Consider the following 13,192-nt stretch of genomic DNA (forward strand, 5'->3'; position numbering starts at 1 on the left):
GCCTTCCTCTTTCTGTGATCTCTTGTGTTTTATGAGTGCAAACCTGTTCTCCCTCACCTTTGCAGAACCACAGCGGCCTCCTCTTCCTCTTCCCTTTATTTGCATTAGATTAGTTGCGCTTATGATATCTCCTTTTAGTTTTGCCCACTGCCCTTCCACTTCCCCTAGATTTTCCCATCCAGCTAACGACTCCTTGAGGTACCTCCCCCATTTTCCTGATGTGTAGGACCCCTCGCCTTTGAATGAACCTTCACCTCTTGCGTCCTAATAGTGAACGCGTGTGTTCGGGCAGAATACATTGAGAAACAGCTAAGACTCCTGTTTTCATGGTAACGGTTAACAAAAGAACTCGCATGGATGCGTCGATGTAGGGGAAGGAAATAATTGGGGACAATTTCTATGCTTAAGCCAACGGGTCATGCCAGAGCAGCCTTAATGGGTTTTTCAGAACTGCTAGCAATAAACTCATTATGGGAAATACGATGATTCTGGTTTGCTTGGATTTGAATATATACCCATGAAAGGTCGGTTTTCAAATTGCAAAAGATTGGATGTGGCAATACCTTTTTTTTTTTTTTTAGAGAATAAGGAGCTGGTGAAAGGGCTCCTAATGAATGCCGTATGCTCCAGTTGGATAAAGATGATAAGAGGTCACATGGGGTGTGCGCTCGGCCTTCTGGTATTTCATATTTATTGACGAGGAAATGCTGGAACATTTTGTCAGTGGAGCTGCACAGCACTTAAATAAGCTCAAGAGAAAACTTAGAGGACAAAGGGACCGATTGGTGTGAATCTAGTTAGACTGCGGAGCCGGGGGCTCAGCAGATTTAGGGTTTGGAATTGGCCGTGAGTGTGCAGGAGACGTTGCGTTCCTCCACCTAGAGGGGCGCTCGGCAGATTCTGTGCACATTTCTTGTGCACAAACCTTACGGCCAGTGCGGCGATCGGTTCTGTTCACAATGGGGGAGTTTTTTAAAAATCGTGCGTGGTTCCCAGCACTTGGACACGGCTGTGTTATAAAATAGGGTTCCCGTGCAGGCCCTAACCCTATCCTTCCTCCCTCTTCCCCTACCTATCCCCAGGTTTTTTTTAATTTTCCTACTTACTGCTCCTCCGGAGCGCGCATTTTAAAATTCACCCGAATGTGCCTACAGCTTAGCACCCTCTCCTGCAGACTCCAAGCTAAGGATGGCATTGGCTTTTACCCGCCCCCAGTGCAGGCAGGTGTGCTCCTCCCCTCCCCCCCCAAGTGCAGGCAGGTGTGCTACCCCTCCCCCCCCCCAGTGCAGGCAGGTGTGCTCCTCCCCTCCCCCCCCAGTGCAGGCGGGTGTGCTGCCCCTCCCCCCCCCAGTGCAGGCAGGTGTGCTAACCCCTCCCCCCCCCAGTGCAGGCAGGTGTGCTGCTCCTCCCCTCCCCCCCCCCAGTGCAGGCAGGTGTGCTCCTCCCCTCCCCCCCCCAGTGAAGGCAGGTGTGCTCCTCCCCTCCCCCCCCAGTGCAGGCAGGTGTGCTCCTCCCCTCCCCCCCAGTGCAGGCAGGTGTGCTGCTCCTCCCCTCCCCCCCCAGTGAAGGCAGGTGTGCTCCTCCCCCCCCCCCCCCCCAGTGCAGGCAGGTGTGCTACCCCCCCCCCCCCCCCAGTGCAGGCAGGTGTGCTCCTCCCCTCCCCCCCCAGTGCAGGCAGGTGTGCTGCCCCTCCCCCCCCCCCCAGTGCAGGCAGGTGTGCTACCCCCCCCCCCCAGTGCAGGCAGGTGTGCTACCCCCCCTCCCCCCCCCAGTGCAGGCAGGTGTGCTACCCCCCCTCCCCCCCTAGTGCAGGCAGGTGTGCTCCTCCCCTCCCCCCCCCAGTGCAGGCAGGTGTGCTGCCCCTCCCCCCCCAGTGCAGGCAGGTGTGCTGCCCCCCCCCCCCCCCCCAGTGCAGGCAGGTGTGCTGCCCCTCCCCTCCCCCTCACAGTGCAGGCAGGTGTGCTGGCTAACCTCCCTGTTTTCTTAGCACTGGAAACTTATCTCATAGTCTGAGGTGGAGTCGAGTTTCCAGGGTTATGGGCGGAAGCTGGAGTTACGGTGCCAGGACCCGTAGTAGGGATTTTATGCACAAAAGGCAAGTTTTCTGTGCATGAAACACGAAATGCGCACACTCGTTATTGTATATTTGTTCATATTTTATGCGCAGAAAACCTGATTTGCCCACGTAAACATGGTTTATGATTTATACAGAGAACATGGCCTGTGTGCAGAAATCATGTGTTTCTGTGCTAAGCATTTTCTTTACGCACAATTTTGGGTTCAGGCGAATGTCCTAGCTCCTGGCGCATTAGTATACCGGGAGTTGAAACCATTTCTAGCGTGTGCACTAAATTTTGGTTTGCAGTTTTAACGCTCGACTTTATCCGTTTGCTCCAGTGAGAGCCGATAGGCAATTCAAAGACGTTTCAGCTTCATGGAGCTCTGGTTTTTAACCTAACCTGCTGTTTGAATAAGTAACAGTACATAGGAGTTACTGCAGTAATCAGGGTGTAGGTTGTTCCTTTTTATTCAGATGGGTATAAAATAATTTGGTTGTAACGTTAATCCACTGAGATAAAGGATGCAGGTGCGAGACCTTTTTTATTGAACTAATGTATTTGTGATTAGTTTTTGAGGGCTGTATGCCCTTCATCAGGTCACATTGCCCCAGTCCCATGAAACCACGCCTGTCTCCAAAGATCAATTGATCAGATCCATCAGTGGACCAACCAAAACCTGAGTTCCCGTCACATCCTCAGATGTGTCCCATCTAGGCCCCATAACATTGTCCACTTTTAGCTTTACTGTTCTGTAAGAGGAGTAGCATCTACTCCACTACCACACGTGCCCGTTCCCACTAGCCGTGGTCCTTCTCCAACCTCTTCTTAGGTGAACCCTGAGCAAAAGTATTGGTTCAGCACTTCTGCTTGTTCCTTGTCGCCTTCCACATCTTTTCTCCTCTGTCTCTGTCCTTCCTGCTTTCACTGATGTACCTGAAGAAAGTTATTTTACTGCCTTAGCTTATCTTTTTCTCCATTCGCACCTTATCCATCCTGACTACCTTCCCTGCCTCTCTCAGCTTTTCCAGATACGCTGTCCTGTCCTCCTCCTCCTGCGATCTGAGTGACCTTTTTTTCCCCCTAGCCTTTAATTATTGTGGAAATCATGTTGATAATGCCCCATAGTTAGAGCCAAGAAAAATGTTGCCTCTTAATTTCACAGCATTTTGTTCGTTAGCCCTGTCTTTGTAAATTGGCTTAATGTATAGGCTCGTGTTGCATTAGTCAGCTGCAGTACTCTGGCAATTGAAGCCTAAGTAGGCCATTAGCTATTTAGAGACTGTTGTCTGTTTAGCGGGAAAGCAGTGCTCGAGTTATCAGATGCTAATAAGATGCAAAGAGCAGCACTGAAGATAGTTATGCAATTAAGGCATTCAGTGCCAATAAACAATCATGTAAATTTGTCCTTGTTGATATAAATCAGTCAGGGGACGTGATGAAACATTAATTAGGAGGCAATAGGAATAAATAACTAAGGGATGGTAACAGAAACCCCTTGAATAGAAAATGGTGCTTAATCAAATAGGATTAATCTATGAAAATCATTGAATCGGGATCCATTCACTCAATTTATATCAGGTTTGCCAAAAAAAATAATGGAAAATGTTGACTTTTGCAGGTAAACAAAATGTATTTATTTATTTATTTTATTTAACATTTTTTATATACCAACAACCGTTTGCACATCGTATCGGTGTACATTTAACTCAGAACTAATAGGCGGAGCCTTTACATGGAACAGTAACTATAAAATTAAAGTTAATAGGTATTACAAGAGACAAAGTAAACCAAATTAATAATAATTGTGAACTAATGTACAAAATATTTACAAGAGAGTCAACAGTCCTATGGACAAATGGTTTTCATACATCAAGTGGAGGGAGTAGAGGGAGGGCAGGCTTGTTGAAAAAGCAATGTTTTTAGTTTCTTTTTGAATTTTGGGGTGGATGTTTCTGTGCGGAGATCTGGAGGGAGGGAGTTCCAAAGAGTGGGGCCGGCGAGGGAGAATGCTCTGTTCATTGTATGGATTAGCTTGAAGGGTTTGATAGAAGGGGAACGGAGTGTTCCTTGGAGGGCAGGATGTGTAGATCTAGTGGAGGAGCGAGGAAGGGGTGGGTGGGGCAGAGCCAATTGAAGTTTTCATTGGTGATACTTTTGTGAATGAGGGATAGAGTTTTGAACAGGATACGTGATTGGATTGGTAGCCAGTGGAGTTCAATGAGGATAGGAGTGATGTGATCTCTTTTTCTAGTGTTAGTGAGGATACGTGCAGCAGCGTTCTGTAGGAGTTGTAAAGGTTTGGTGTGGTTGGAGAGGGTGGAGGGGTCAAGATTAGGTTTTCTAAGGATAGGTTTAACTACCGCATGCTTGAGTGAATTGGGGACCATGCCCTGTTCTAGTGAGCAGTTCAGTATGACTGACAGGGGTTTGGAAATAGTTTTGGGAATGGAGAGAAGAAATTTAGATGGGATGGTTTCAGCGGGATGGGAGGATGGTTTCATTTTTTTTAGGATGTTTTCTATTTCCAGGGAGGAGGATGAGTCAAAGGTAGACAAGGTAGCCGAGAATGAGTTGAGGGGGGGTAGGTTCACATTATTGGGGTTAGGGGAGAAATGTGCGGTGAGGGAGGAGACTTTGTTTTTGAAGAAGTGGGCCAGTTCATTGCAGCGGTTCTTAGAGGTGGGGACTTGGGGTTGCATTGAGGAGGAGTTGGTAAGGTCTGTGATCAATGTAAAGAGGGCTCTGGGATTGTGTTGGAAACCATGTATCTTTTTGGAATAGTATTCTCGTTTAGTGACGAGGATGGTGTTCCTGTATTCGTGCATAAGTTGGTAGTAGGTTGTCTTGTGTGCTGGAGAGGGGAGTTTGCGCCAGCATCGTTCAGCCTTTCTAAGGCGGGACTTGAGATTTCTAAGTTCGGGTGAGAACCAAGGTTTTTTATTTGGATGGGCTGTTTTGATTGTTTTTGTCGTAATGGGGCAGAGAGTGTTGGCGATGTTTAGGGTAAGGTTGTTCCAGGAGGAAAAGGCATTGTCTGGTGATGAGGTGTCGAGTTGGTTGGTGATGGAAGAGCAAACCTGTGAGAGGGAATCTAAGGAGCATGATTTACGGTATTTGAGGGATAGGGGCATGGTAGGGGTGGGGGGAGTGCAAGGGTGGTTCGAATGATGGAGTGGTCAGACCAGGGTACAGGAAGACATGTAGGAGAATGGATGGTTTTGATGGGTGAGTTTGTAAAGATAAGATCTAGAGTATGTCCGGCTTTGTGTGTGAGGGCGTGTATGCTTTGGGTAAAGCCCATTGCTTCGAGGGAGGAGATGAAGGCTTCACATGCCGAGGATTGGGGGGTGGCATCAACGTGCAGATTAAAGTCTCCTAGGAGGATAGTGGGTAGGTCTGGCGAGAGAGAGTTGGCAAAGAATTCGACCAGAGGAGAGGAGTCTTTTTCTAGCAGCCCAGGGGGGCTGTAGATAATGCAGACTTGGAGAGATTTAGATTTAAAGAGACCAATTTCATATTGGTTGGGGAGGTTGCAAGTATGGGGTATAAGCTTAAGATCCTTTTTTTGCAGAGAAATGTAGAGAAATGTCATTGTATCTGAGAGGGGAATCGGCAAGTCTATTTCTAGAAAAGCAATGTATTGATCGCTCCCTGAGACAAGACCCTCAAGGACTGCAAAGCCCATGCAGAGCATTCAATCCATAATCATCATGTCGAACTGATAAAAGGAGTGGAGCAGTAGCCTACTGTATTTTTTTAGCAGCGGGTTGAGAACCAGGTTTCAAATCCAGCTGCTGTTGCTCTTTGTGACCCTGGGCAGGTCACTTCGCCCCTCATTGCCTCAGGTGGCAACTTAGATTGTAAGCCTCCTGGGGCAGGGGACTGCATACTGTGCCTTGAGCCCAGCTTTGGAAAGGCGAGTAATTTAAATCTAAATCCAGAGTCCTTGACTATCGCTTTTAAGCGGCCTGTTTGTAAAAGAGCACGAACGTGCATTAAACGCCTGTGTTACTGTGGGAGTAGGGGAGGTAGAACATATGAAAATCTCGGGGACTGTAGGCTAGTTTGGAGTGGAGGAAACTGTTGTGTAATGAATACTGATGCAGTCACGATTGCTTGTATGGATAGACGTTTACAGTAGCTTTGGGTGTATTTAGTGCGATGGCCGGGATTCTCTGCATTAGTTTGGTATGATGATTGTGTCGTGTGCCCTGGTGTCTTTGGATGAAGAGCGAGTAATTAAGCGTTTTGAAAAAGAGAACGTTTCCTTCTCATCGATTCCAGGACCAGCAGCTCCAAGGTCTGGCTTGGTAGAACATTTACCCAATCAATATCGGGAGAATTTAAATTTCCCATTATCATTGTGTTATGAATTTTATTAGCCTGACTAATCTCTGTTAGCATTTCATAGTCTGTTTCTTCATCCTGGCCAAGTAGATGGTAGTGTATCCCCACTGCTATTCTCTTTCCCATCACACATGGATTGTCCATCCTTAAGGATCTCAGCGTGCAGATTCTTTGCTGCAGAACTTTTGTTCTGCTTAAACCTAAGCCATCTTTAACATAGACTGCCAGTCCGCCAGAGTTTAGTCTGCCCTCTCATTTATTTATTTAAAAGACTTGTAACCCACAAATGTCCAAAAGTTAAGGCAAGGAACAATAATAGAACATGCATAAAGCACTTTTGTCCATGTCTAGCCCAAGGGCAGTGGTGTTTCCTGTCCAAGTTAGCCCCCTTAAAGGCGCAGAGGTTTATCAACCAGCAGTGATTGCAGTGCCTCCAGGCCTTGTAACTCCTGTGCCTTTGAGGAGCTGACTTAGGTGGGACATCCCCTGCTGCTGGAGCTGGGGGCACAGGCTCCTTGAGACCCCCTCTCTAGCTCAGCTGCTTTTCCTCCCCAGTTTACCCCCACAAACTCCCCTGGCTTAGTGACCGTTACATTCCCCTGTGCAGTCTTTAAAACCAAAGAGCTGGCGCTTTCTGATGGCCCTCAGAAAACCAAATCTCTGCTGGCAGCATGGGAAGAGCGAATTCGGGAGGTTTTAAGACTTTTTTGACGGGCTCATCCATGATCAGCAGCTGGGGTTGAATCTGACGTTGCTGCTCACGAGTTTCAGACTGAAGCTAAAGCAGAGACCTAACCACCGAGTCACTGAAAGAGGGGGTATTCCCACTGCTTCTGCCCCGGAAGGCATTCTCGTCCCCCGTGCAGCCCGGTCACCGTTTCGCGTGCAATCTCTTTATTTAAAACCCTTATTCTCTGCTTATGTCGGACCCCTCTCCAGCCCTGCAACCAATACTATATTTTCAAAAACTGAATGTTCTGCACTAAAGGTCCAGCTGTCTGCTTCCGTCCCACGACAGCCGTGTGCCCAGGAAAAGCTTTTCCTTCTGCTTTCGAGCAGTACCGTAGCCGTTGGAAAGAAAGTGCAGCGCAAGATATAATTAACCCAAAGCATAACCATACCCAGGGGGGCGTATTTCTCAAGAGCTTAATCCAGAATTGACTGATAAAGTGCTCTTGTTGCCGCGGTGGCGTTTGAGAACACGTTTCGCCATTGATTTGTGCCCAGAAAGGAAGCGCAGTAAACCTCGGAGCAGGTCTCACTAAGAACATTAATATTCCCAGTGAGGAGCTTTGGTAATAATTTCATGTTTTTCTTTAATTGTTGCGGGGAGGGGGTGGCAGCAGTTTGTGTTAACGCCGGTCCCATTGTGCCTTCAGAAAGAACACTACATGCTCTGCCTCTGTAATGTTCTCAGATAGTCGGTAAGTTGTGGATTTCGTGTCCTTTCAGTAATTTGGGCATTGCAGCGTAGATGAGTACATCGGCACATCTAGGAAAGCTTAGCTCCTCGCAGCAAGCCTAAACGCTGCCATGATCTGGAAGGACAGGTCAGGAAGAAGAGCCGGACCGGTCCGAGAGCTCGGCTGCAGTGCTACCCCTGGCCAGGTGGGCTTGATTCCCAATCCTGATTCCTGCCCCCCTCGGGGGGAGGAGGTGAAGGGGAGTCCTCGCCATCATGCGACGGTCTTACTCCTTGACCGGGTTCAGGGTGCTCGTGTCCACGGGGTTCCGAAGTGAGCCCCCGACGAGGACTGTTGTTGTTATATGGGGGAAGCACAGGGAGGGTTATATCAGAAGAATGCAAAACCCAAGTAACAGCTTCCCCAGTCATAAAAGCAAGATCGTGCTGGGACCTGTTATCCCTGAGAGAGAAAGACGCAATGTTATGGGAAGCAGCTAGAGCTGCCCCCAGCCGCACACTTTCAAAGCTGCCTCCAACTGCTGATTGTCGGCCATCGCGAAACAGAGGCAGAAGGAAGCAAAGAGTAACAATAAGCCTCCGGCTTGTTAGGAAAGCAAACACAGGACGTAGAAACCTACTCTTGGCTTTGAGTGCATGAAAAAAAAATTTTTTTTTGATAAAGAGAGCTCACAACCTCTTCAAACTCGAGTGAGTCCACCCCTGGCCTTCCCCTGTTTCATGGCGCACGACATTGTTTCAGCTGCTTCCTCCTCCGTGCGGTGGATGGCACTGGGATCGTAGGCTTTCTGGGAGTCCGGCGGTCCCTCTGCTCTTATGAAACGTGAAAGGCCATGGGAATGGAGGGTCAGTAATAACCATCATTAAGTGACTTTCGCCACAGACCTTTGCTTTTATGTTTGAAAGGGAAAAGATGGTTTGGGCTTTTCAGGAGAAGTCTTCTGGAGCATAAGGGATAATTGTGCTGATTCAGAGTGGCTTGTGACGAGCGTAGAGTCCACGTTCTGATCTGCCTTTGTCTCGTTGGAAAACAGGAACGCAAGCCCGGCTGGCCTCGTCCTGGCGGCGGTAGTGGCGGTGGCTTACAAGATTGCTATTGTGTTTGAGGGGTAAGTTCATTTTTGGTTCTCTCCAAATAAACTTTGAGGGAAAGCTCTGAAGGGCCCTGTCCAATGAGCACCTGGCACAGTTCTGTGAGGGACCTGAGCTTTCTCCGTTCACTGTTCCTGCCCCTCCCGCCCTAAGGTTTGGGGTAATGTGAAAGGAACGTCCCAGTGTCTGCAGACTGGGCCTCACCCATGTGCCAAGGGACTGGTCAAGATGGTGAAGAGCATCCTTGGATTCCCAGCTTGACTGGTTTTCTGGATGCCCATCAGCAAGTCACGTTTTTCTGCCGGGACAGAGTAACAACCTCGTTCCTGTGCCCTGTCCTTGGTCGTAATTCAGAAATGGGAGCTGAAGGTTCATGTCCCTCAGCAGTGTTGACAGCAGATGCCTATAGGCCCTTTCCGTATTTCCTCTGAACAGGTACCTGGACAGCGTGAGATCTGCTTGATGCTTTAGTTTTGTTTTAAAGCGGCGGTAGGAGGCAGAAGGTCAGAGGGAGGAAATGGTGGCCTTTCCCTGGTCTGGTTTCACTAGAGCTGTGCAGTCCCTGTGTACTGCGTGGCGCACAGAGCAATGCGTAACTCCCAGGCCATCTCCCTCTTCTGAAGGGTCAGGCTTGCAGAAGGATCCTTTCAGTCTAATCTAACTCTAGACTTACTTCACGCCTTTCTACGAAATGTACCCAAAACATTATTTATTTATTTATTTATTTATTTATTTAGGGCTTTTTTATACCAACACTCATGATACCACAAAATATAAATACATCATATAAATCAAAGTACATCCATAATACACCATAAAATCAATAATCAGTCTCCCAAACCAAATGCCAAAACCCTGTACATCCTGCTTACTCCCAAAGGAGTTGACCATACCTTGGTTAGCCCCTTCAGTAAGAACCTGCCCCTGGTAACAGGCCCCTACTTATCATCAGCAGGAGGGGGTGCGACCACAGGGTAAAACCTAATTTATGGCTATGAGAGAGAACCATTTTCAGGCTCCTAACTTAAAGCTAAAAGGCAAGTGAAAGCCAATGCTGTAGACCAAGGGAAGAGGGGATAATACCTGTAGACTTTGGTTTTGGCTTATGGACCAGCCAGTAACAGGGTGAGCGCTCCTGAGTCTGGATTGCAGGTGAGCAGTGACCCTTCACGTGCCAGGTGCCAGAGTAAGATTACGTGGTGCTCCTTCATGATTCATGGCCTGCTCCTGCTGTAAGCCATGGGAAATCCATTCTTATTCAGCAGACCCCCAAGCCTTCCTCCCGTCTCCAGGGGCTTAGTGTCTCCTTCCACACAAACCACCCCTTCGTTTTTAGTCCTCATGTGATCTCTGGTTATTTTGCATTGGCTCCTGTGATAGTCCCTCGGTAATGCAGGAAAAAGAACGATTCCAAACCCAATTCTCCGGTTTCCCAGCAGTACGAAGGCCGCAGAGAGCGTCGGGAGGTGAGCGAGGTCCCTGGCATGGTGAATAGGCTTCTCCAAGGAGCCTTTTCCGAGTGGGACAGGTCATGGAGGAGTGCAGTGGTTAATGGATGCGGCCTGCACCTTTTTTGTCAGGGAGCAATGAATATTTCCTATGAATGAATGCCAAGGTTAGTCTGACATTTGGGTCTTCCTCAGGGTACCAGGCTTCTTTGTCACCCAAGCACCCAGATGGCCAATAAGTAAATATTTGAGTAACTAAGAATGGAATATTATTTACCTCTCGAGCCACTGTCTTCTTCCTGAGCGTCTGGTGCAAGGGACAGACAGTAACAGATAATCTTATCACTTTATGGCTCCTATTTGACATTTTGAGTTTTTCTTTTTTTTTCCTTACCAGGCCTTTCACTGAGGAAATTTATCGGGAGAAACAGAACTGCGGCAAGAATAAATAAAAGCAGATGTGTTAGCAAGGCACAGCAGAGAGAGTGCGGCATCTGACTTCCAGCTATCGGGCCCTGCCGGATGCCAGCAGATAATCTGCCAGGATAGACAGATGTTGCCTGCTTTCTCAAGATGCCGAGAGCCCAGCTTACCTGTCAGCTCCCTCAAACATCTGGTGCCTCTCCCCTCAGAGGGATGTGAGTGCAAGGCAAACTCCCAGCTTCCCCCAGGCGAGCCTGCACCCACGGAATCAGCTTAACTGCACAGAGGGATCAGCTGCAGCCTTACTTACTGACATGAAATGATTTTTGTATTCATTTGTTTGAGAATAGGGGAAATAAAGCTTTCTTACCCGTTTTCTCAGTCGTCCTGGGTCGCCAGATACTGAAAGAGCTTCTCGAAGCTGTGTCGGATGGCTCCGTATTCTTTTTCCAGGACAGGTCGCGCCATTCGTGCTTTTCCTGCCACGACATAGTGCGGTGATTCAGGACAGCGCCTGTGTGAATGCGTTTGAGAATAAAACCAGGACTGCAGTAGTTGTTGCTACCAGCTCCGACTCGTTCGGCTTGCTATGGGGTGTGGGTGGACAGGCACAGGAGCATCTCAATAAATGGCCGAAACCTAACCATTGAAATGCTGTGTTGCGTGATATTCTGTCTTAAGATGGACGGTGGTTTATTTTCAGGTGATAATTCCCAGATTCTTAAAAATTGTCTCCTACGCATTTCCTGAGAAATCTGATTGATGGTTGTTAAATATTTTGGTGACTTCTGCATCCCAAAACCAGGCTCTGATTAGGGCTGTTCAAAAATCAAATCTATACTTGGGGGTCGATTTTAAAAGGAGCGTGCTCTTGTCCATGTGCGCGCCAGTTTTATAACGTGCATGCTCGTTATAAAATGCAATGGTCCCGCGTACACGTGCACCGGATTTTAAAATCTGCGCGCGCAAATGCGGGCAGCGCACACTGGGGGGGGCCAGATTTTCCATTGATACGCGCGGTGACGCAATCGGGACTCCCCCCAGTTCCTTCCCCTTTCCCCTCTCCACCCTGACCCCTAAATCTTTCCTAACTAACCCTTTTTTTTGTTTGTTTTGTTGAACGAGGATACCTGTGTGGAAAGTAGGCGAAGAATAACTTGTAATTCCATCTGTAAAGCCAATCAAGGAACACAAACAAATTGTAGGATGGCGCCTGTCCAAGCCATGTATGTATTTATTTATTTATTTAGAGTTTTTTTTTTTATACCGCGGCACGTTAATAACATTACCTCGGTTTACAATAAAAAATAACATTAGAAACAAGCTTTACAGATAAAATGAACTAATGTTAATTTAAATATCCATTAAGAACAGAAAAAAAAAATTAACACAGAACGATTAAATTAATGACAATAATAATTGAATGTTAATGGCCATTTAAAAAGGAAGTAAGGTAATAGACCATTAAAGTCAAGCATCGCAGTAAAAATACAGTAAATAGTCGAATTCTAAGAGAAATGAAATAGTCGGGTGATCATGGATCAGAATAACCGGGTTGAGTGATTGGCGATTTCGATACGGGTGTTCATAGTGAGAAAGCTTGTACCAAAGCCAGATGGATAGCGGAGGCTGAAAAGTGACTGATAAAGTCATTGGATTCAAAGTGGAGTCCATAGGGTCCCTATTACAGTGAATCAAAGGTCTTTCTATAGATATACGTGTAGGACCACTATCCAAAGGGCTGGAATCGACCTTACGGGGCCACCTTAATATGAGGAATGTTCTAAAATGAAAAAGAAGAAAATCCCAAGTCAATGAAGGGAAAACGTCTCTGCAACATATACTGGATGTTAAGCTCCCTCAATCCCGACACGGTGCCAGGTTTCATAAGCCCTGCATCGGGGGTAATTTAAATCCGAAGCTCCGTCATCGCATGTCTCTTGAATAGAAGAACGCCGTCGCAGTCCTCTTATGGTAATCTTTCCGTCAGCTTTGAAAATCAGGGAAACCAGCCCTCAAAGGGGGAAAAAAAAAGTTTAGTCTGAGCAATCAGAGTTGGATCTCTCAAACTTTGCCAGACATCGGGAATCAGCAGGATGTTGATCTAAAACGGAGTACGGCAGTGATAGCCTCCTCCTGGGGTCTGTTAGAATAGGGGAGGGGTCAATATCTAAAGTCTACACATCTTGTTTAATAAAGAAAGCATCCGCGCGAGGTAGGAAAGGTTGGAAAAACGAATCCACAGACGTATTAAAGAGTGAACCAATCCCAGAGAATGTGGGGCAGCCAGGAGGGTTAGTCAGCAACTCATGGATCTGTTCCAGTAAGAAATCAGCTTTCCAAGTAGTAATATAATGTCCCAGGTTCACCTGGCAGGAGATTAACATCTGCAAATCCGC

General features: G+C 47.5%; 1 protein-coding gene across 4 annotated transcripts in view; it reads left to right on the forward strand.

The window, feature by feature from the left end:
- The window catches only part of PEMT (phosphatidylethanolamine N-methyltransferase), a 78,835-nt gene extending 67,666 nt beyond the window's left edge, over window positions 1-11,169 (forward strand). For 3 of the 4 annotated variants that reach the window (XM_029577149.1, XM_029577148.1, XM_029577146.1), the window contains 2 exons: window positions 8,865-8,939; window positions 10,768-11,169. In XM_029577149.1, coding sequence (XP_029433009.1) covers window positions 8,865-8,939; window positions 10,768-10,822 — 130 coding nt within the window. In that variant the 3' untranslated portion in view covers window positions 10,823-11,169. The remainder of the gene's footprint in view (window positions 1-8,864; window positions 8,940-10,767) is intronic. The other variant, XM_029577147.1, reaches the window with a different exon arrangement.
- The last annotated feature ends 2,023 nt before the right edge of the window (window positions 11,170-13,192 follow it).

This window comes from Rhinatrema bivittatum, chromosome 14 (genome assembly GCF_901001135.1).
Source record: "Rhinatrema bivittatum chromosome 14, aRhiBiv1.1, whole genome shotgun sequence".
Classification (NCBI taxonomy): Eukaryota; Metazoa; Chordata; class Amphibia; order Gymnophiona; family Rhinatrematidae; genus Rhinatrema; species Rhinatrema bivittatum.